The 23698-nt window shown below is 50.1% G+C and overlaps 1 protein-coding gene across 3 annotated transcripts in view; it reads right to left on the bottom strand.

Moving 5' to 3' along the window:
* The window catches only part of LOC106575672 (BCL-6 corepressor), a 58255-nt gene that overhangs the window by 28325 nt on the left and 6232 nt on the right, over window positions 1-23698 (bottom strand). For 2 of the 3 annotated variants that reach the window (XM_045699211.1, XM_045699210.1), the window contains exons 2-7: window positions 14563-14645; window positions 9753-13295; window positions 7920-7976; window positions 7114-7300; window positions 4552-4956; window positions 3171-3473 (exon numbers count right to left, since the gene is read on the bottom strand). In XM_045699211.1, the coding sequence (XP_045555167.1) occupies window positions 3171-3473; window positions 4552-4956; window positions 7114-7300; window positions 7920-7976; window positions 9753-13295; window positions 14563-14565 (4498 nt within the window). In that variant the 5' untranslated portion in view covers window positions 14566-14645. The remainder of the gene's footprint in view (window positions 1-3170; window positions 3474-4551; window positions 4957-7113; window positions 7301-7919; window positions 7977-9752; window positions 13296-14562; window positions 14646-23698) is intronic. The other variant, XM_045699212.1, reaches the window with a different exon arrangement.

Here is a 23698-nt window from a genome sequence, read left to right as displayed (position 1 = left end):
ACACACACACACACACACACGTGGTGAAGAGAAAGAGAGGCGGTTTCAGAGAGCCAGTGGGGAGGTTTAATTCGTCCATCTGGTAAATGATTTATCGTGCTGGGCGGGAGGCTCGCTGAAAATGGCCTTCCTCCTCCCCTCCTCCTCCTCCTCTGAGGATATCCAGAGGGGAGAGGCCAATCCACCACACACACGCACTCGTTCTCACACTTACCTGGTCACACACCACAGCTCTTTCCTAGTGAATGGAGGAGGGGCTAAATGGAGGAGGGGCTAAATGGAGGAGGGGCTAATGGTGGAAGACATGTTCTATATTGTGTGCGTGTCTCAAGAACTCTATGGACAGACTGGGTACCATGACAACAATAGGCACATGTTCTGCTTACCACCAAACAATTCCTATCTGCAGAGAACAAACACACACTCGAGTGTGTCCCCTAGCTACCTCTGACCCCCCCCCCCAGCACAGGGAACAGTCCCCAGAGAGGTGTAGCGCACTAAAGCATGTGTGGTGTGTAAACCGCTTCCCTTCTCCAATAAGGTGTAATTAATACCCTGTACTGTTGTGTTTCCTCCAGGGCTTAGAGGACCCACTTTAAACATCATGTCACCCCTCATCCTATTCAACCCCTTTCACACCACTCAAGGTTTAACAGGGCTCTTATCTGCCTGGGGTGCAGCTGCACATCTTCAAATTAGTCAACGCACCCTGACAAACCCTGGGACAACGTGGAGGGGCCTTGAACACACCTCTAAACGCCCTGACAAACCCTGGGACAACGTGGAGGGGCCTTGAACACACCTCTAAACGCCCTGACAAACCCTGGGACAACGTGGAGGGGCCTTGAACACACCTCTAAACGCCCTGACAAACCCTGGGACAACGTGGAGGGGCGCTGAACACACCTCTAAACGCCCTAACAAACCCTGGGACAACATGGAGGAGTGTTGAACACACCTCTAAACGCCCTGACAAACCCTGGGACAACATGGAGGGGCCTTGAACACACCTCTAAACGCCCTGACAAACCCTGGGACAACATGGAGGAGCGTTGAACACACCTCTAAACGCCCTGACAAACCCTGGGACAACATGGAGGGGCCTTGAACACACCTCTAAACGCCCTGACAAACCCTGGGACAACATGGAGGGGCCTTGAACACACCTCTAAACGCCCTAACAAACCCTGGGACAACATGGAGGGGCCTTGAACACACCTCTAAACGCCCTAACAAACCCTGGGACAACGTGGAGGGGCCTTGAACACACCTCTAAACGCCCTGACAAACCCTGGGACAACGTGGAGGGGCGTTGAACACACCTCTAAACGCCCTGACAAACCCTGGGACAACGTGGAGGGGCCTTGAACACACCTCTAAACGCCCTGACAAACCCTGGGACAACGTGGAGGGGCCTTGAACACACCTCTAAACGCCCTAACAAACCCTGGGACAACGTGGAGGGGCCTTGAACACACCTCTAAACGCCCTGACAAACCCTGGGACAACGTGGAGGGGCCTTGAACACACCTCTAAACACCCTGACAAACCCTGGGACAACGTGGAGGGGCCTTGAACACACCTCTAAACACCCTGACAAACCCTGGGACAATGTGGAGGGGCCTTGAACACACCTCTAAACACCCTGACAAACCCTGGGACAACGTGGAGGGGCCTTGAACACACCTCTAAACACCCTGACAAACCCTGGGACAACGTGGAGGGGCGTTGAACACACCTCTAAACACCCTGACAAACGAGACTAATGGAAAGGGTGGGGGGTATATGTGTAGTGTCTAGTCACTTACAAAGAGGATGTGTGTGTGTGTGTCTGACTGAGGGGTGTGTGTAGTACAGGGAATGCGAAGGAGTGTGTGTGTGTCTGGTGCAAAGTGGATATCTATTTGTGGAACGTTGAGTGGTGTGTGTGTGTGTGTGTGTGTGTGTGTGTGTGTGTGTGTGTGTGTGTGTGTGTGTTTGCTTGTAGGTTCGTTAAACAACCATTAGAATGCAACATGGCCGAGAAGTGATTCAGAGAAGAGCAGTTTGACTGACACACACCTCTGCATGTTCCATACGTCAGAGGAGCTGTGAGTACTCACACAGTTAGACTCTTTACTGAAGACAAGGAAGAAGGATACGATATCAAGGAGAGAGAGAGAGGAGAGAGGAGAGAGAGGAGAGCGAGAGGAGAGAGAGAGAGATAGAGGAGAGAGGAGAGAGAGAGGAGAGAGAGAGAGGAGAGAGGGAATGAACAGGTGACTAGCAGAAATATCAGAGACGCTGAGATGAGAAAGTGAGAGACAGAGGGGAAAAAAATACATTTGCTGGCGGAGAGAGAGAGAAAGAGAGAAAAAAGCCAGAAAAAAGCAGAGAGAGAGAGAGAGAACTGCTGGTTGAACTACAAGTGTTATTAACGGTGGAATCTCACGCCTCATTATGCCCAGGCACGAGTTGCCACGGCGATATCGTTTAAGAGCCAGAGAGAGGTAGTGGGAGAGAGAGAGAACGTTGTGTGAGAGAGAGCAAGACAGACAGAAATCTAGAGAGGAGAGAGGTACAAGCTGTCTGTCACCCAGACAACCACTAACATATCCCCAAAACGGCTGCCTACTGCCTTCGTTTCCACACCAACACCTCGTGTTTCACGTTCACTGCTCAGCCCACTTCCCTGAGCTCTGTTCTCTCTGTAACCCCAAAGGGAACATACAACATGTAGGCTACGCTAGCTAGCTGGCTACAGGCCAATCTTCAAGGTCGTATAGCCAAGGCAACACGCCCGTAGACTACAGTGAAAAAGGTGGAAATTGGGAGCAAAGCTCGTCCCCAAAATGTTTTACTAATAAAATAGGTGCAGTGAAATGCACAGTGAAATGCAGTGAAATACATTCATGGTGCTGAATGCAGTGAGTGACTCAACACTACAGCGCTGGAGTGGCTTTTACTGATGTTGAGTCAATAAAGGTGGGGTTATTGTTCTTTATGGACGGTTGTAAAGAACATGATTATCATGCATTCCACATCCACACAGCCCATTGCCTCCGTGACTCAACTGAAAACGCTTGTCAACATCTGCCAGAAAGGATGGTTGGAACGATTATTATTATACGAAAAACCCAAACTCTAGAAGACCCAAAATAAGCTATTTTTATCAACTTTATTTAACGTACCTCGCTCGCTGTCGCCGTGACCAAACGTTTCGTTGCACCAGGCGTGGCCGTTGACCTCTGACCTGCGTTTCAGGCTCCGGTCTTCCTGTGAGGCAACCTTCCTGTCTGTGCCGCCAACATCGGGGCACCCGTTGGGCAGGGTCGTCGTCATGGCGATGCTTCCATTGACCTCTGTCGACCTCTGGGTGGCGGCCTGCCATTGGCTGAGCTCCTGGGCGAGGCGGGGCTTGCTGAGTCGGAGGCCGGTCAGCTCGATACACACCTTGAGGTTCTTTAGCTCCTCTGGGACGGGCTCAGTGGGGCCTGGGGAGACGGAGATGGACCACCAGGGGTTAAATCAACATTTGGGAAACCAAGTCAGTGTGGGTTAGATGATGTATGAAGTTCAGTCAGAGCAACAACCTACTGGAGATGAAAGAGTAAAGACACCATTGAGGCTGTGTAATGGTACACTGGAAACGTTCTCCATCTCTCCCCAAATCCACCACCAACACTTTAAAATAGAAATCATCTAATAATGAATGGAAAACACATGAAAACACATCTTTCTCAAATTACATTTGGGTGGAAAAATCCAGTTGATCCTTGTACGCCGATAGAATTTCCATATAAAGAGGCACGAATTGTAACAAAATGCGCTTGAATCTAATGAATATAGTTGCATTGGAAGCTCAGCTAATAAAAGAAGTTAAACATTTGTTTTTAACTGAAAAGCTGTGCTGTTTTGAAAGAGCTCACCTCCAACACCCTGTTAACAACAAATGGGAGCATTTCCACAGAGTTGTAAATAAAGTAGCGATGCTCAGAAGGTTATTTTGGGTTGAAACCAAACTGGTGTGTTTGTGAAGCACGACACCGCAGAGCCCCTTGACGAATCACAGCTGTGTGTGTGTGTGTGTGTGTGTGTGTGTGTGTGTGTGTGTGTTTGGTTTCGTGTAGGCAACTGAACACAAATCACACTACATGAAAAGACTGAGAAAGACACCACCACAAAAGAGAACGACAGAGAGAGAGAACGAGAGAGAGAGAACGAGAGAGAGAGAACGAGAGAGAGAGAGAACGAGAGAGAGAGAGAACGAGAGAGAGAGAGAACGAGAGAGAGAGAACGAGAGAGAGAACGAGAGAGAGAGAACGAGAGAGAGAGAACGAGAGAGAGAGAGAACGAGAGAGAGAGAGAACGAGAGAGAGAGAACGAGAGAGAGAGAGAACGAGAGAGAGAGCCCAGCAACATGAAAGCAGATGAATACAGGCAGGGGAGAGAGTGATGACAGACAGGATGGGGGGATTCTCTTGTCACTGAGCGAGGGATGGGGAAGGAGGGAGAGAAAGAGGAAGGGAAGAATAAAGGAGAGGTAAATAGATCCATGCCGAGGGCCCTTACCGTTTGTTAGCCTGGCTCTTTTGGCTGGAACATCCATCGTCTCCTCCATCTCCTCTTCTCTCTCATTTTCCTCCCGCTCTTTCCCCTGGCTGTCGGCCTGGAGTGGCTGGCACGGTTCCAGGGCATACGCGTGTTTCCTGCCAGGTACCGCGGTGGGCATGGAGGCTGGCATGATGCCAGGGTTGGCATCCTTCTGGGCCAGCCTTTCCACTGGGGCCGTGGGCAGGCTGGCAGACCGCTCCTGTGGGAGCATACACACCCTCTCCTCTTTCTCCATCATCATCCCCCTCTTCCTCTCCTCCAGGTCGGGGCCAGCCTGCTCCCTCTCTCTGGGTGGGAGGCCCTCGGTGTGTGGGCATCGCTGGAGAACAGGCACTCTGTTGTTGGGGCACGTCGGCTGCACACCTGCACGCACGCACACACACACACACACACACACACACACACACACACACACACACACACACACACACACACACACACACACACACACACACACACACACACACACACACACACACACACACACACAGAAGGGGGATAATCAAATACACTGAGCAGCACTGGAGAAACCACAGCACTCTCATCAAACTAAATCAGTTTAAAATGATGACTGCTGGTCCAGGCTCAAGACGAGGTAGAAAATACTCCCCACACAAACAGCCAACACTATGTTTGGCCGAGGCCCACCATGCTCTTCCCACACACATAGGCAGCGAGAGAGGCAGCGAGAGAGGCAGCGAGAGAGGCAGCGAGAGAGGCAGCGAGAGAGGCAGCGAGAGAGGCAGCGAGAGAGAGAGAAAGAGCGAGCGACTGGGTCTTTCCGACTCCCTGGGCTCAAATTAGCTTCAAACATCAGCTCGGGCTGGCTTCCAGCTCTACCCCCTATTCCCACCCACTGCTGCTTCCAGCTCTCTCTCGCTCCCCGTCTCTCTGCCCTCTCTCTTTCCCTCTGTCCTCTCTCACTTTTCCAGCCCTCCCTCCCTCCCTCCTCTTCATGTCCGGGCTGTAAAAGGCTCCTTGAGAATGTCTCTAGGCAGTCTAAAGCAGCCGCTTGGATCAAAGGCAGCTGGTGGGGGTGTCTGCTCTCTCTATCGCCCGCTCTCTTTCCTTTTTCCCCTTCTATCTTTCCACTCGCTTTCTCTCTCTCTCTCTTTCTCTGGCTGTACCCCAGGCCCTGGCTACATGCTGTGCTGCCTCACAGGGCTTGCCCTTGTACTGGCCCAGACAGGAATACCCCGCCCTGCTCTGGGACACACACCCATCCCCCCAGGTCCTGTCCTGCCAGCGCCCCAAATATCTCTCCATCTGGCAAACAGCATTATATGACTCACGCCACTCCGCTTGGCACGGCGCGCACCCCATAACGACAGCGTCTGCGCCATGGCAACACGCCACCAAAGGGGGGGTCACCATGGCAACGCGTGCCACTGCGTGCGATGTCCACTGGTTTCCAAAACATCCAGAGAGGAAGCTAGTTCACCCGTGCCGTGCACTATGCCATAACAGCTATATGCCGTGCACTATGCCATAACAGCTATATGCCGTGCACTATGCCATAACAGCTATATGCCGTGCACTATGCCATAACAGCTATATGCCGTGCACTATGCCATAACAGCTATATGCCGTGCACTATGCCATAACAGCTATATGCCGTGCACTATGCCATAACAGCTATATGCCGTGCACTATGCCATAACAGCTATATGCCGTGCACTATGCCATAACAGCTATATGCCGTGCACTATGCCATAACAGCTATATGCCGTGCACTATGCCATAACAGCTATATGCCGTGCACTATGCCATAACAGCTATATGCCGTGCACTAGGCCATAACAGCTATATGCCGTGCACTATGCCATAACAGCTATATGCCGTGCACTGTGCCATAACAGCTATATGCCGTGCACTGTGCCATAACAGCTATATGCCGTGCACTGTGCCATAACAGCTATATGCCGTGCACTATGCCATAACAGCTATATGCCGTGCACTATGCCATAACAGCTATATGCCGTGCACTATGCCATAACAGCTATATGCCGTGCACTGTGCCATAACAGCTATATGCCGTGCACTGTGCCATAACAGCTATATGCCGTGCACTATGCCATAACAGCTATAACACACAGCATGTTGAAATATCTTCCCCTAATATATACATTCCTCTCCCACGCATTCTAATGGTGTGGCTTCATATGCAAAGCAGCTCCGTTATGGAGGAAGGATAGGGAAGGGTTAAATATGAAGGCTGTTTTGTTACAATAGAGAGAGAAAAACCCCTCCGTCAGCCCTCATGAGGAAGGGAGAGAGAGGGGGAGGCTGGGCAGGTCGGGCGGATGTGTTTACCGCCCCGTATCCGCTGGTTACGAGCTGCTGCACCGTGTTACAGCTCTGGGGCTGTCCCTAGGCAGGGAGGAAGTACGCAGCAGCTCTTTGAGGTAGGTAGGAGTCTGTGTGTGTGTGTGTGTGTGTGTGTGTGTGTGTGTGTGTGTGTGTGTGTGTGTGTGTGTGTGTGTGTGTGTGTGTGTGTGGAGCGCTCCGGGTTCCTCTTACCGTCCTTCTCAGCCTCGTCTGTGAGGGCTGTGGCCCCTGGCCCCGTTCTGGCTGGGCCTTGGCAGCGCGCCCTGTCCTCTCCTCCATCCCCCTCTCTCCGCTCGCGCTGGCTGTCTGCCAAGTCCACCGCCGCCCCTCCTCCCTCCTTCTCCTTCAGTTCCAGCTCAGAGAAGCGCAGCATAGCACGCTACAGACACACACACACACACACACACACACACAGTCATGAGACCGACCCTGCGCTGCTCTCTTTTTCTCTCTCCGCACGAGGCCTCTTTCCTTGCTCCTCTACTAAGGGTCTGCGTCCCCAAAGGCCAAAGTGACTTCCTTCCTCCTTCCCTTATTTCCTCCCTTTAGTTATCGTCTCCTTTCCGTCATTTGCACTGATGTGGATGCAAGAGCTGACAGGGTGAACGCCAGCCTCTGGACTGCTGTTTGTTATGTAGCCTTAACCGTCACCTGTCAACTTGTTGTGAGATCAGATCAGTGCAGATTGAGGAAGGAGAGGGGGCAAGGAAAGGAAGCCATTTTAGACTCTGTTGACTCTCTCTGTAGCCGTTCATGCTTTACAGTGAGGTCACCTCAACAACAGCTAACAACATTGACATCAATAAAACAGTTATGGTCTGGTAACAGTTCTCCATGCCCCTTGTCGATTTTTACTCCTGACTGGCTGTCTTTAACAGAAACACACAAAAACAACGACAGAAAAGCCTGATTCTTCTACTACGCTCCTGAAACCGCAAAAACCAAAATGAAAATAATAATTTGTCAAATTTTGGAATAAGAAGTGTAAATGAACTGACCTCACAGTAAGCAGCAGGTTGACTTAATTTACTGTCCTCTTGTGTTAAGCCTTCCATCTAAGTAATTGAATTAAACGGGTGCTCAATATTTTTGGCCAGTCATTTCAGTCATACAACTGTCATTTCAGTGATATAGAAAACAACTGACATTCATTGATATTAAAACCCATCCTATTAACATCACACAGTTATGCATATGAATTGATTTAATAAACAAGTCAGAGTAGCAAGGTAAACAGAAGTGTGAATTAAGCAATAAGGCCCAAGTTGGTGTGGTACATGGTCAATATACCACGGCTAAGGGCAGTTCTAATGCACGACGCAACGAGGAGTGCCTGGATACAGCCCTTAGCCGTGGTATATTGGCCATATACCACAAACCCCCGAGGTGCCTTATTGCTATTATAAACTGGTTACCAACATAATTAGAGCAGTAAAAATACATGTTTTGCCATACCCGTGGTATACGTCTGTCAGCCAATCAGCATTCAGGGCTCAAACCACCCAATTTATAATAGCCTATAGATCATATTCAATACAACAGGGTTTCTGCCAGCCAAATGCCAATCTAGAAAGACATGAACACTGGAGCACACAATCTTGGGCATCACAGAAACCTCCCTGTTGGGCTCCCATATAGGAACCATTAATTCAGTGGTAAATCAATGACCAGGCAGCAGAGGCAGAGGCTGAGGCTGGGGAATAGGGCTGAGGCTGGGGAATAGGGCTGAGGCTGGGGAATAGGGCTGAGGCTGGGGAATAGGGCTGAGGCTGGGGAATAGGGCTGAGGCTGGGGAATAGGGCTGAGGCTGGGGAATAGGGCTGAGGCTGGGGAATAGGGATGGGGTTGGGGCGAGAGCCGCTCTAGTTGCAGGGCTTTGTTGAGTCTGTTTTGCGGAGGCTGGGCTGCTAGCGGGCGCTAATCTCCACCGTCGGAGAAGGACTGGGAATTGGCCAGGATTCCACTAGAGCAGAGCTGAGAGAGCCAGGCTGTCTCTGCACCCCAGCGCTCAGCCAACAGAGCTAGGAGGAGGATGGGGGAGAGGGGGAGGGGAGGTTAACAGAGTATAATTTGAGGACAGAGGAGCCTTTTGGGGACTGGGAGAAGGGAGGGGGCTGGCTGCTCTACCTCTATCCCTCCCCTCCTTCACTACCATCTATCCCCCCAACCCCAGGCCTCACCTGCAGGTTAACAATAGCCCGGGGCTTTAAGAGCCCGACAGGCCGCCATGGCACACACACGCTCAGAGGCACACACACACAGCCAGCAGCTTAGCTTCTGCCTGGCTGAGCAGCGCGGGAACACACACACACACACAGCGTGTTGTGTTCACTCGCTCTCTCTGCGAACTAAAACACCACCGCAGTGGAGGGCAGCTCCACGGGCTCATAGCGTGGGCGGGGGTGAGGGAGGGAGGGAGACAGAGGGGAGGCAAGGCAACGGCCAACAGTAATTATACTGGAGCTTGTGGAGACGGGGCTTGGCAGGGCGGCTTATACAGAGCAGAGAGCTTCGTACTTCCAACTCCACTGTTCTCTATAGACCACCGTCTCCTTTAGTTTTGCCCAGTGAAACCTGACTGGCTGAAATCTTAGAAAGACCCATCCTATCAGTCTTCCTCCCTTGTGGTCCAAACTGCTAAAACACCAGATGAAAGTCATCACGAAATCCACATCTAATCCCAAATCTTGATTTTCAAATCAGGTGTGTTATTCCTGGGTTGGAACAAAAGCCAACACATACTGCCTCGCTGTAGGAACCAGGAAATGACTATTGAGGATGTTTTTAAAGACTTTAAAAGGGTTAGGTATGTATGTGTTCTGGGAGATTACCTGCAGTGCCCGCTGCTCTCTGCTCAGCTTGCTGGAGTCGGCGTACAGCTCGGTGGTGACACACTTGATGCGGTCACCAACGTAGCCAGAGGAGTTAGCGATGCGCTTGGCCAGGCTGGATCTCCTGGCCCTGGGGCAGCCTTGGTCGTCGTACTCCTCACCCTCGTGGGACTCTGTGTCCGTGTGCATGTCCTTGTCCAGGTCCAAGTAGTGGTCCATGGTCCTTTCATTCCTAAACCCAGATTCGTGCAAGGTGCGTTCCCTGGGAGAATGGTCTGCGGAGGTGCGGTCCTCGCAAGAGCGGTCCCTACATGTACGATCCACACGTGTACGGTCCCAAGAGCTGCGGTCCTTAAAAGTACAGTCCTCACGTGTATGGTCCCAGGAACTGCGGTCCCCAGAACTACGGTCCACAGAGGTGGGGTCCTCAAAAGTACAGTCCCTGCTCTTAAAGCCCTCTAAAGATTGGTCTCTACGGTCCCAAGAGGTGCGGTCTCCAGAAGTCCTTGCGCAGCGAAGGGTCTGCTCCTCTGGCAGGTCAGAGATGGGGCTGCTCCCTGCAGGGCTGGGGCTGTCCTCCTCACATCTGGGGAAAGGGCAGGGGGAGAGGGAGGGAGGAGAGGGACGGAGGGAGGAAGGGTGGAAGCCCAGCCACAGCTGGCTGCGTTGCTGCTGCTCTGCCTGCCTGTGGGCCTGGCCTGGCCTGAGTTCAACAGCCTGGCCGGTACGGAGCATGTGCTGGAGCTCTGCCTCTCTCCCCTCGTTTCTCCCGATACTCCCACTACCCACAGGTTTGGAGGGGTCTCCTCTCTTAGCACATGGAGAGACAGCTTTGGTCAGGGGAGAGTCGCTGTCCCCATCGTCTTGGATTAAGTCGATACAGACCATCTCCTCTCTAGCTCCCGTCAGAGGCTTGTGGTTGAAGCTCTTTGAGCCCAGGCCTGTGGACCTGTCGGTCTCTCTGTCCCCCCTGCGGGTGTGTTTAGTGTCTGGGGCCTGGGTCTGGCTCTTGTAGGCCGGGGCAGAGTCCTCGTGGTGCTGCCAAACCTTCTCCTTGGGCCTGGACCTGAGCTCCTGCAGCCGCTCGCTGGTCTTGAGGTCCAGGCCTGTGTGGGGGGAGGACATGAGGGGGTGGACCATCTCCTGGGAGTCATGGAAGGTCAGGTAGTCCCCGTGGCTGGGGGGGATGCCGTACGGGAGGCCGTGCTTGGGGGGCAGGCGGGGTGGGTACAGGCTGCTGCTGCCCAGCAGAACAGGGTGGGGGTACACTGGGCCTTTGCCTGGCATGGGCATGTGGGGCAGGGACATGCTCTCCTGGACCGAGTAGGGCAGGTATCTGTTAGCGTAGGCTAGGCTAGGGGGCAGATAGCCGTCACTCTGGGGGAGGTAGAGGTGGCTGGGGGGGTGGCCGGACGGATGGCTGTTGTCTAAGTGGAGTGGCTGCTGAGGTTTGAAGGGCATCTCCTGAGCCTCTGGTTTCTTGAGGGGTTTCAATGGCTTCCCAGAAGAGGGATGGCTGCCCACTCTGTTGGAAGAAGGGGCTGTCTCCGAGTAGTTAGGGGAGGATCTTGGCCAATCACCATTGACCTTGGGAGAGGGGGAGGCAGAGGACGATCGACTCCCAGAAGGAGCTACCACAGCTGGGGCATGGCTGGGGACGACAGCCCCATCGACCTCACCTATCCTGGGACAGGAAGAGCTTCGCTCTTTGTTGTGGTTGGCGTCTGAGCTGGAGCTGTCGTGGACCGGGGTCGGGCTGGGCACCACCCAGGAGGAGCGTAAAGTGCTAATGATCTCAGGCCTCTCAGGAGTTTTGGAGGAAGCCCCTGACGGGGAGAGGGTTTCTTTGAGGAGCTCCCGGCTGGGGGGTAAGCCGTATCGAGCCGCGGGCGAGTAGCCCAGCTTAGCCAAGGCCTCTAGTTTTGGGGGGAATCCGTTGGGGGAGCCTTCCAGCTCCAGGATTTTGGCTGACAGATCCAGAGGCTTGTCCGCAGGGTCTTTGGCAGGAGCCTGTAGTACTGCTGGTCTATCAGAGGACAAAGTCTTTAAAGGGGACTGGCTCCGCTTCCTTTCCCCATTCCTCTCCACATTCCTGTGCTCTGAGCTGCTGCCCTGCTCTTTGGGTTTGGCTTTGTGGGTGTTGCTGCCGGACCGCACCGGGGAGCGGTGCTCAGAGGCCATGCTGCTCATGTAGAAAGGATGGGACACCGACGGGGAGGAAGAGGTGGTGGTGGTGGTGGAGCAGGGGGGGCTTCTGAACAGTGACTTCTGGATGTCCAAAGTGCTGTTGTCTATGAGAGGAGAGGGGGGAGGGACTGAGGTCTGGGGAGGGTGGGGGGCTGTGCGGGGGGACTGCATTATAAGTGCTTGGGTGGAGTCCACTGGTAGGCTGCTGCTAATGCCAGTCCCAGCACTACTACTGCTACTACTGGTAATACTGCTACTGTTGTGAATGCTGCTGCTGCCAGAGCTCTTACTAGAGGAAGTCCGGCTGGGCTTACTACTGCTGCTGTTGTTGTGCTGCCTGTCACTATGGGACTGGCGTTGGGACTGGCACTGCCTGTCTCTACTATGTGACTGGTGATGGGGTTGGGACTGGGGCTGCCTGTCACTGTGTGATTGGTGATGGGGTTGGGGCTGCCTGTCACTATGTGACTGGTGATTTAGTTGGGACTGGGGTTGCCTGTCACTATGTGACTGGTGATGGGGTTGGGACTGGGGCTGCTTGTCACTATGTGACTGGTGATTTGGTTGGGACTGGGGCTGCCTGTCACTATGTGACTGGTGATGGGGTTGGGACTGCTGGTGGGCCTGGTGCTGCTGGTGAAGCTGGGACCCGTAGGGGGAGGACTCGTGGTGGATCCGGGGCCCCAGGCCCTGCATCGGGGAGAGGGTGTTGGGGACCACCGTGGCCATGGGGATCCTCATAGGAGGGGCCAGGGGGGAGGAGATGGGGGCCGGGGGGTACGGGGGCATGTAGAAGAGGCGCTCTGCCCCAGCAGCGCTACCCCCCGCCCCTCCACACAGGGACTGGTAGGCCAGGTGCTGGGGCAGGTAGGGTGAGGGCTGGGACAGGAACGAGGCCTTGTACATGTTGAGGGCTGCGTATTTGGAGGAGTCCAGGAAGGGGTACAGTCCGGGGTCAGCGTACGGGTTTACTGCCCAGGGCAGTCGCAGGAAGCCGTTGCTGCTGTTGAGGCCCAGCTCAGAGGGTTTATCTCCAGGCCCCACACGCCGCTCCATCCCCAGCCCCTCCCCTCCTCCACCAGGCCTCTGCAACCCGGGGGGAGAGCTCTTATACAGACCCACGTAACCGTTACCAGGCTTCCTGCCGTCCAAGGTCAACCCTTCGGGTTTGTAGACAAGGTCGTAGCCCAGAGGCAAGGAGGAGACCCCCTCCCTGGCTTTTTCGGAGGCGGACAGGGTGCGGATGCCCGGGTAGACCATCCCTCCGTGGACGCGGAGGCTCTCCCTCATCAGGCTGCTACGGTCCATGCCCAGGGCAGCTAGCGGGTTCATTCTGCAAGCAGCACTCGCATCCACCTGCAACAAGACAACACACAACGCCAAGGAGAGGGATGAGACTCTGAGCCTTATAGCACTAAAGGGATGATATTCTCATTTATACACATTTATGGTTTCTCAGTATACTGTGGAATCCTATTAGACAAGCTCTTGTGATATTACATTAGAGAATATTAAAGTGAATTAACTCTCTTTTGGAAATATAATAAGTAGAATTTCCCCTCAATAAAAACAGATCCACTATCAACTTTTAAAGCTGTAGTAAGACCCTCTTAAATAGTTAACACAAATCAAGAGACCACTAGGTATATTTTGTAGAATTTCCATTAGGAGAACATTAGTAATACATCTCCATTAATCAAGCATGTGGGGATTCATTTAACAGAGAGCTCCATTTTAAAATGCCCTGTCTCCATACTGTAACCACAACACTTAAGAACACGTCTCCGGACCCACTCTACAACAAGGGAAAGTCAAGGTCATTGGAGAGCGCCACACAAGCAGCAGAATATGGAGCCGTGCTTTGCAAATGGCACCTTATTCCCTATTTAGAGCACTACTCTGGTCAAAAGTAGTGCACTATATAGGGAATAGGGTGCCATTTGGGATGAATCCTTGCTCTATCTGGCTCTTGTAAGAGGGAAGCGCTAGCTGCAGCTGATTCCTAACAGGGGAAGAGAAGCCTTTGAGGCAGCCAGGCAAACGACATGTATCAGTCTGATCCATCATCACTAGCAGGGGGATTCATGTCTACCTGGATTGCTGATGTATCGCTACAGTAGACCAGCCCTCTGTTCTACTCCCACAGACCAAACCATACCTGGGTTCAAACAGTATTTGTTTTTATTCAAATACTTCAGCTGCACTTGATTGAGCCTGCCTGGCGCAATGGCACCAATGGAATCGTCCCAAAAGTGCACATTTTCACCCAACTCGTACTGCAAGGCAGGCTCAATCAAACACTCAAAGTATTTGAGAGATAGCAAAATACTATTTGGACCCGGGTCTGCCTGCCACAGAGCGAGTCCATGACAGAGTAGAGTACTGATGCCAGGAAGTGGATTAATTGAGTTTCCTGCCTGCCCACGGTACGATAAGGGGGCGGCTGTTTGATTCATCTCCTATTGGATCATCTGCAGGACCCATTTAGAAATGATACCAGGCAGCCCAGTGGAGGAGTAGCTACACCACAGTAATCCTACATCCAAATGAAAACCAAAGCCCTTGTGGAGGGCTCTTCCAGGTCTGCCATACATTACAGAGAGGGCTTTATATCGTAGCTTACCATGCTTTGTGTGATGTGGTGGTTCCTGGATGGTTAGGTCCACATGGGTAGTCTGCCTCCCACCATCCCTCACTGGTACAATCCTGTCAAGACAAAGACAGAACAAATGTGTGTTACCATCAATCAATCAAATTTATAAAGCCCTTTTTACATCAGCAGATGTCACAAAGTGCTTATACAGAAACCCAGCCTACAAACCCAAACAGCAAGCAATGCAGAAAAGCAGTGGCTGGGAAAAACTGCTTAGAAAGGCAGGAACCTAGACTGAGTCAAAACAGCAGGTGACAAGGTAGCACGTCGGGTGAACTGGTCAGGGGTCCTCTTAGAAAAAAAATACACAACTATCGGAACTAAGACTACAAATAATTGATGTTGGCACAAGATGGAGGGAAAGTTGGAGCATAACTAACTAAATTAGTTAACAAAAATGTACGCTTAATCCAGTATAAACTAATGTATAGAATGTATTATACAAGAAACAAAATTCACTAATTCTACAGCAGAACGGCAGTCATGTCTTCAGTGTAAAACAGCTCTAATGATGACTCAGTAATCCATGCTTTCTGGGACGCTATGAGGTCTGGAGGTTGATGACGGAGCTAGAAATGTGGCTGTCCGAAGTATAACAAAATTAAACGTACTTTTAATCCGTCTCTCTGCATATTTCAAGACCTGTCATATGGGGTCGTAGTGAAACACCCAATGGGTCGAGGAATCTCTTCTCATCCCTCATCTTAAAACAACATATACTAAAAATTTGTAAATCAATCATTCCTCCATCATTAACACAATGCTAAAATCTACTGATTTATTATTTAAATATTGAACGTGTGTGTTATGGAGAGAAACAAAATGGTGCAGTTTCAGGCCATGTGGCGGAGAGTGATGCGGGTGCTGGAGATGGGGGGGGGGGGCTAGTGGGTCTGGACAGGTGGGTTGTTGTTGATGTTTGTATGTGTATTGTTAAGGAAATAAAATCTTAGAACAAAAAAAGAAACCCAGCCTAAAACCCAAAAAAGACCAAGCTATACAGAAGCGCAGTGGCTCGGAAAAACTCACTAGAAAGGCAGGAACCTAGGAAGAAACCGAGAGAGAGGAGGAAGAAACCGAGAGAGAGAGAGGAAGAAGAAACCGAGAGAGAGAGGAGGAAGAAACCGAGAGAGAGAGGAGGAAGAAACCGAGAGAGAGAGGAGGAAGAAACCGAGAGAGAGAGGAGGAAGAAACCGAGAGAGAGAGGAGGAAGAAACCGAGAGAGAGAGGAGGAAGAGAGAGGAGGAAGAAACCGAGAGAGAGAGGAGGAAGAAACCGAGAGAGAGGAGGAAGAAACCGAGAGAGAGAGGAGGAAGAAACCGAGAGAGAGAGGAGGAAGAAACCGAGAGAGAGAGGAGGAAGAAACCGAGAGAGAGAGAGGAGGAAGAAACCGAGAGAGAGAGAGGAGGAAGAAACCGAGAGAGAGAGGAGGAAGAAACCGAGAGAGAGAGAGGAGGAAGAAACCGAGAGAGAGAGGAGGAAGAAACCGAGAGAGAGAGGAGGAAGAAACCGAGAGAGAGAGGAGGAAGAAACCGAGAGAGAGAGGAGGAAGAAACCGAGAGAGAGGAGGAAGAAACCGAGAGAGAGGAGGAAGAAACCGAGAGAGAGGAGGAAGAAACCGAGAGAGAGGAGGAAGAAACCGAGAGAGAGAGGAGGAAGAAACCGAGAGAGAGAGGAGGAAGAAACCGAGAGAGAGGAGGAAGAAACCGAGAGAGGAGGAAGAAACCGAGAGAGAGGAGGAAGAAACCGAGAGAGAGAGGAGGAAGAAACCGAGAGAGAGAGGAGGAAGAAACCGAGAGAGAGGAGGAAGAAACCGAGAGAGAGAGGAAGAAGAGAGAGGAGGAAGAAACCGAGAGAGAGAGGAGGAAGAAACCGAGAGAGAGAGGAGGAAGAAACCGAGAGAGAGAGGAGGAAGAAACCGAGAGAGAGAGAGGAGGAAGAAACCGAGAGAGAGAGGAGGAAGAAACCGAGAGAGAGAGGAGGAAGAGAGAGGAGGAAGAAACCGAGAGAGAGAGGAGGAAGAAACCGAGAGAGAGAGGAGGAAGAAACCGAGAGAGAGAGGAGGAAGAAACCGAGTGAGAGAGGAGGAAGAGAGAGGAGGAAGAAACCGAGAGAGAGAGGAGGAAGAAACCGAGAGAGAGAGGAGGAAGAAACCGAGAGAGAGAGGAGGAAGAAACCGAGAGAGAGAGGAGGAAGAAACCGAGAGAGAGAGCAGGAAGAAACCGAGAGAGAGAGGAGGAAGAAACCGAGAGAGAGAGGAGGAAGAAACCGAGAGAGAGAGGAGGAAGAAACCGAGAGAGAGAGGAGGAAGAAACCGAGAGAGAGAGGAGGAAGAAACCGAGAGAGAGAGGAGGAAGAAACCGAGAGAGAGAGGAGGAAGAAACCGAGAGAGAGAGGAGGACGAAACCGAGAGAGAGAGGAGGAAGAAACCGAGTGAGAGAGGAGGAAGAGAGAGGAGGAAGAAACCGAGAGAGAGAGGAGGAAGAAACCGAGAGAGAGAGGAGGAAGAAACCGAGAGAGAGGAGGAAGAAACCGAGAGAGAGAGCAGGAAGAAACCGAGAGAGAGAGGAGGAAGAAACCGAGAGAGAGAGGAGGAAGAAACCGAGAGAGAGAGGAGGAAGAGAGAGGAGGAAGAGAGAGGAGGAAGAAACCGAGAGAGAGAGAGGAGGAAGAAACCGAGAGAGAGAGAGGAGGAAGAAACCGAGAGAGAGAGGAGGAAGAAACCGAGAGAGAGAGGAGGAAGAAACCGAGAGAGAGAGGAGGAAGAAACCGAGAGAGAGAGGAGGAAGAAACCGAGAGAGAGAGAGGAGGAAGAAACCGAGAGAGAGAGGAGGAAGAAACCGAGAGAGAGAGGAGGAAGAAACCGAGTGAGAGAGGAGGAAGAAACCGAGAGAGAGAGGAGGAAGAAACCGAGAGAGAGAGGAGGAAGAAACCGAGAGAGAGAGGAGGAAGAAACCGAGAGAGAGAGGAGGAAGAAACCGAGAGAGAGAGGAGGAAGAAACCGAGAGAGAGAGAGGAGGAAGAAACCGAGAGAGAGAGGAGGAAGAAACCGAGAGAGAGAGAGGAGGAAGAAACCGAGAGAGAGAGGAGGAAGAAACCGAGAGAGAGAGGAGGAAGAAACCGAGAGAGAGGAGGAAGAAACCGAGAGAGAGGAGGGAGAAACTGCAGGTCCGAGACAAGGTAGCACGTCTTTGCCACAGGCAGAATTTCTTGGACTAATCAAATCTTGGCAATGTAATGCATCTATGGTATAGCAATTTGACATTTCCGTTTTGGATCAAGGAGCCAAAGCAATGATAACAAATGCCTCCTCTCAGCTCGTCTCCTAGGCAGAACATAACTCGTAATCCAACGGCCCCAATGGCTGTCATCTGTCACAGGGAAATGTTTCAGCGCTCGCTGCGCTCTGACAAAGATGCAATCACCTCGCTGCCTTATCTGGGCTTTCCAGCCACACAGCTTGCTGCCTCACCTGGGCTTTCCATCCACACAGCTTGCTGCCTCACCTGGGCTTTCCAGCCACACAGCTTGCTGCCTCACCTGGGCTTTCCAGCAACACAGCTTGGCTGCGACATAAAAAGGAGAGGAGGCCTTTGGCAGGAGATGACATACACAAACCAGACGCATGCCACACACACACACAGTCACCCGCTATTGATGGGTTTACAGACGTGGGATTTCAATAATGCAGGCCTGCCCTTATCTCCAGCCATTGAAGGAGGGGGGAGAGAGTGGCCATTTTCATCCATCAAACTGTCCCCACCTCACGCTTCCTCCACGCTCACCTCTGGCTAGCTGCTTTCGTAATTTGCATAGCAACATTGTAGCTATGAAGCAACATTACCATTGCCAAGCAACCTGAACAAAGAAATGGGTCAAAAACAACGTGTCGAGGGGACTTCCAACATTTTAGATGTATGCAAAATCCCACCTGTGGATTGGGGGCATATTCTGGTGGAATGAAAGTCTCCATAGAAAGTTCCATTTCATCATTTCAGGTGACAATCAACAATGGAAAGGATGGAAGTATGTGCACAACCTAGATACTGCAGTAGCATACATACATACATACACACAGAGAGTACCAGTCAGTAGCAATATATACATACACAACACACACACACACACACACACACACACACACACACACACACACACACAGAGAGAGTACCAGTCAGTAGCAATATATACATACACACACACACACACACACACACTCACAGAGAGAGTACCAGTCAGTAGCAATATATACACACACACACACACACACACACACACACACACACACACACACACACACACACAGAGAGAGTACCAGTCAGTAGCAATATATACATACACACACACACACACACACACTCACAGAGAGAGTACCAGTCAGTAGCAATATATACATACACACACACACACACACACACACACACACACACACACACACACACACACACACACACACACACACACACACACACACACACACACACACACACACACACACACACACACAGAGAGAGAGTACCAGTCAGTAGCAATATATACATACACACACAGAGAGAGTACCAGTCAGTAGAAATATATATACACACACACAGAGAGAGTACCAGTCAGTAGAAATATATACATACACACACACAGAGAGAGAGAGTACCAGTCAGTAGCAATATATACATACACACACACAGAGAGAGTACCAGTCAGTAGCAATATATACATACACACACACACAGAGAGAGAGTACCAGTCAGTAGAAATATATACATACACACACAGAGAGAGTACCAGTTAGTAGCAATATATATGAATGCCATTTAGCAGACACTTTCATCCAAAGAAACTTAAAAAATAAAAAAAGTAACCTTTATTTAACTAGGCAAGTCAGTTTAAGAATACATGTTTATTTACAATGACTGCCTACCACGGCCAAACCCGGGCAATGCTGGGCCAATTGTGCACCTCCCTATGGGACTCCCAATCACGGCCCATGCTCTACCAACGGAGCTACATAGGCCCATGCTCTACCAACGGAGCTACATAGGCCCATGCTCTACCAACGGAGCTACATAGGCCCATGCTCTACCAACGGAGCTACATAGGCCCATGCTCTACCAACTGAGCTACAGAGGCCCATGCTCTACCAACTGAGCTACAGAGGCCCATGCTCTACCAACTGAGCTACATAGGCCCATGCTCTACCAACTGAGCTACAGAGGCCCATGCTCTACCAACTGAGCTACAGAGGCCCATGCTCTACCAACTGAGCTACAGAGGCCCATGCTCTACCAACTGAGCTACAGAGGCCCATGCTCTACCAACTGAGCTACAGAGGCCCATGCTCTACCAACTGAGCTACAGAGGCCCATGCTCTACCAACGGAGCTACATAGGCCCATGCTCTACCAACGGAGCTACAGAGGCCCATGCTCTACCAACGGAGCTACAGAGGACCATGCTCTACCAACTGAGCTACAGAGGCCCATGCTCTACCAACGGAGCTACAGAGGCCCATGCTCTACCAACGGAGCTACATAGGCCCATGCTCTACCAACGGAGCTACATAGGCCCATGCTCTACCAACGGAGCTACATAGGCCCATGCTCTACCAACAGAGCTACATAGGCCCACGCTCTACCAACTGAGCTACATAGGCCCACGCTCCACCAACTGAGCTACATAGGCCCACGCTCTACCAACTGAACTACATAGACCCACGCTCTACCAACTGAACTACATAGGACCACGCTCTACCAACTGAACTACATAGGACCACGCTCTACCAATTGAACTACATAGGACCACGCTCTACCAACTGAGCTACATAGGACCACGCTCTACCAACTGAGCTACATAGGACCATGCTCTACCAACTGAGCTACATAGGCCCATGCTCTACCAACTGAACTACATAAGACCATGCTCTACCAACTGAGCTACAGAGGACCATGCTCTACCAACTGAGCTACATAGGAACATAGAAGACAAATACCTGTCTTTTGAACAAAATACATTATTATAATGTAGTGTAATAACAGTCCTATAAACAGTAGCACATTCATCAAATTTGTACACTCTGGACCTCAGATCACACACACAACATAGGACCATGCCTGGACAATTCCAGTGGTCTCGCATCACTCCTACAACCAAATCCCTCACCTATTCCCTATAGACATCACATGCACTACAACCATTAAATCATTTCCAGTTGTGCTCAAGGAGGAGTCTATAGCACAGAGAGAGGAACAACAGTTCAGTCACGTTCTCCACATTCATTCTCCACACCCTCCATGACCCTAGCTTTCAGTCAGCCGACAGGGAGGGAGGAGGGGAGGAAGGGAGTGGAGAGATTAACCCATTTCGTGCACCCCTCCCCCTTGCCGAGGATAAACAAACTCCGCTCTCTATCAACAGCATGTGCTGTTGAATAGGCAGAAGGAGACTTATTGCTTATTTCTAGAGCGAAAACAGGGTTTTATTTTTTATTGTTCTGATTCACAGAACTGCTTTCCATTGGCTACGGAGAAAACCTATTAGTCAGACCAGGGGTGTCATGTACCCCAAAAATGTGTGGGGGTACAAAGTACATGAGGATGGCTGGGGGGGGTGGTCCGGGGGGGGACTAGCCCGTGTCTGTAAATTGGTTAATTTTAAATTTTTCAAAGACCTAGAATTAATCATATGTAAAAAAATATAAATAATTATACACACACTACCAGTCAAAAGTTTAGACACCGACTCATTCAAGGTTTTCTTTATTTTTACTATTTTCTACATTGTATAATAATAGTGAAGACATCAAAACTATGAAATAACATATATGGAGTAATGAAGTAAACAAAAAAAGGGTTAAACAAATCAAAATATATTTTAGATTTTAGATTCTTCAAGGTAGCCAATCTGTCTTGATGACAGCTTTGCATTCTCTCAACCAGTTTCATGAGGTAGTCACCTGGAATGCATTTCAATTAACAGATATGCCTTATTAAAAGTTCATTTGTGGAATTTATTTCCTTCTTAACCTCTCTAGGCTAGGCGGGACGAATTCGTCCAACCTACGTAACAGCCACTGCTATCCTGTGGCGCGATTTTCAAAACCTTAAAAATCCTATTACTTCAATTTCTCAAACATATGACTATTTTACAGCCATTTAAAGACAAGACTCTCGTTAATCTAACCACACTGTCCGATTTCAAAAAGGCTTTACAACGAAAGCAAAACATTAGATTATGTCAGCAGAGTACCAAGCCAGAAATAATCAGACACCCATTTTTCAAGCCAGCATATAATGTCACCAAAACCCAGAAGACAGCTAAATGCAGCACTCACCTTTGATGATCTTCATCAGATGACAACCCTAGGACATTATGTTATACAATACATGCATGTTTTGTTCAATCAAGTTCATATTTATATCAAAAACCAGCTTTTGACATTAGCATGTGACGTTCAGAACTAGCATACCCCCGCAAACTTCCGGGGAATTCGCTAACATTTTACTAAATTACTCACGATAAACGTTCACAAAAAGCATAACAATTATTTTAAGAATTATAGATACAGACCTCCTCTATGCACTCGATATGTCCGATTTTAAAATAGCTTTTTGGTGAAAGCACATTTTGCAATATTCTAAGTACATAGCCCAGGCATCACGGGCTCGCTATTTAGACACCCGGCAAGTTTAGCACTCACCATAATCATATTTACTATTATAAAAGTTTGATTACCTTTTGTTGTCTTCGTCAGAATACACACCCAGGACTGCTACTTCAATAACAAATGTTGGTTTGGTCCAAAATAATCCATCGTTATATCCGAATAGCGGCGTTTTGTTCGTATGCGTTCCAGACACTATCCGAAATAGTAAAGAAGTGTCGCGCGCATGGCGCAATTCGTGACAATAAAATTCTAAGTATTCCATTACCGTACTTCGAAGCATGTCAACCGCTGTTTAAAATCAATTTTTACGACATTTTTCTCGTAGAAAAGCGATAATATTCCGACAGGGAATCTCCTTTTCGGCAAACAGAGGAAAAAAATCCCAAAGGCGGGGGCGGTCGGGATCACGCGCATAAGCCAGTGTCCCTTGATCGGCCACTTGAGAAAGGCGATAATGTGTTTCAGCCTGGGGCTGGAATGACGACATTCTGTTTTTTCCCGGGCTCTGAGAGCCTATGGAAGACGTGGGAAGTGTCACGTTAGAGCAGAGATCCTTAGTAAATGATAGAGATGGAAAACAAGTTCAAGAAATGGTCAGACAGGCCACTTCCTGTAAAGGAATCTCTCAGGTTTTGACCTGCCATTTGAGTTCTGTTATACTCACAGACACCATTCAAACAGTTTTAGAAAATTTAGGGTGTTTTCTATCCATATGTAATAAGTATATGCATATTCTAGTTACTGGGTAGGAGTGGTAACCAGATTAAATCGGGTATGTTTTTTATCCAGCCGTGTCAATACTGCCCCCTAGCCCTAACAGGTTAATGCATTGGAGCCAATCAGTTGTGTTGTGACAAGGTAGGGGTGGTATACAGAAGATAGCCCTATTTGGTAAAAGAGCAAGTCCATATTATGGCAAGAACAGCTCAAATAAGCAAAGAGAAATGACAGTCCATCGTTACTTTAAGGCATGAAGGTCAGTCAATGCGGAAAATGTCAAGAACCTAGAACGTTTCTTCAAGAGCAGTCGCAAAAACCATCAAGCGTTATGATGTAACTGGCTCTCATGAGGACAGCTAGAGGAAAGGAAGACGCAGAGTTACCTCTGCTGCAGAGGATAAGTTCATTAGAGTTACCAGCCTCAGAAATTGCCACCCAAAAAAAAGCTTCACAGTGTTCAAGTAACAGACATCTCAACATCAACTGTTCATAGGAGATTGCGTGAATCAGGACTTCACTAAAGGACACCACTAAGAAGAAGAGACTCGCTTGGGCCAAGAAACACGAGCAATGGACATTAGACAGGTCCAAATTTGAGATTTTTGGTTGCAACCGCCGTGTCTTTGTGAGACGCAGAGTAGGTTAACGGATTATCTCTGCATTTGTAGTTCCCACCGTGAAGCATGGAGAAGGAAGTGTGATGGTGTGGGGGTGTTTTGCTGGTGACACT

Source organism: Salmo salar, chromosome ssa17 (assembly GCF_905237065.1).
Source record: "Salmo salar chromosome ssa17, Ssal_v3.1, whole genome shotgun sequence".
Classification (NCBI taxonomy): domain Eukaryota; kingdom Metazoa; phylum Chordata; class Actinopteri; order Salmoniformes; family Salmonidae; genus Salmo; species Salmo salar.
This window is presented reverse-complemented; position numbering and strand designations above follow the sequence as displayed.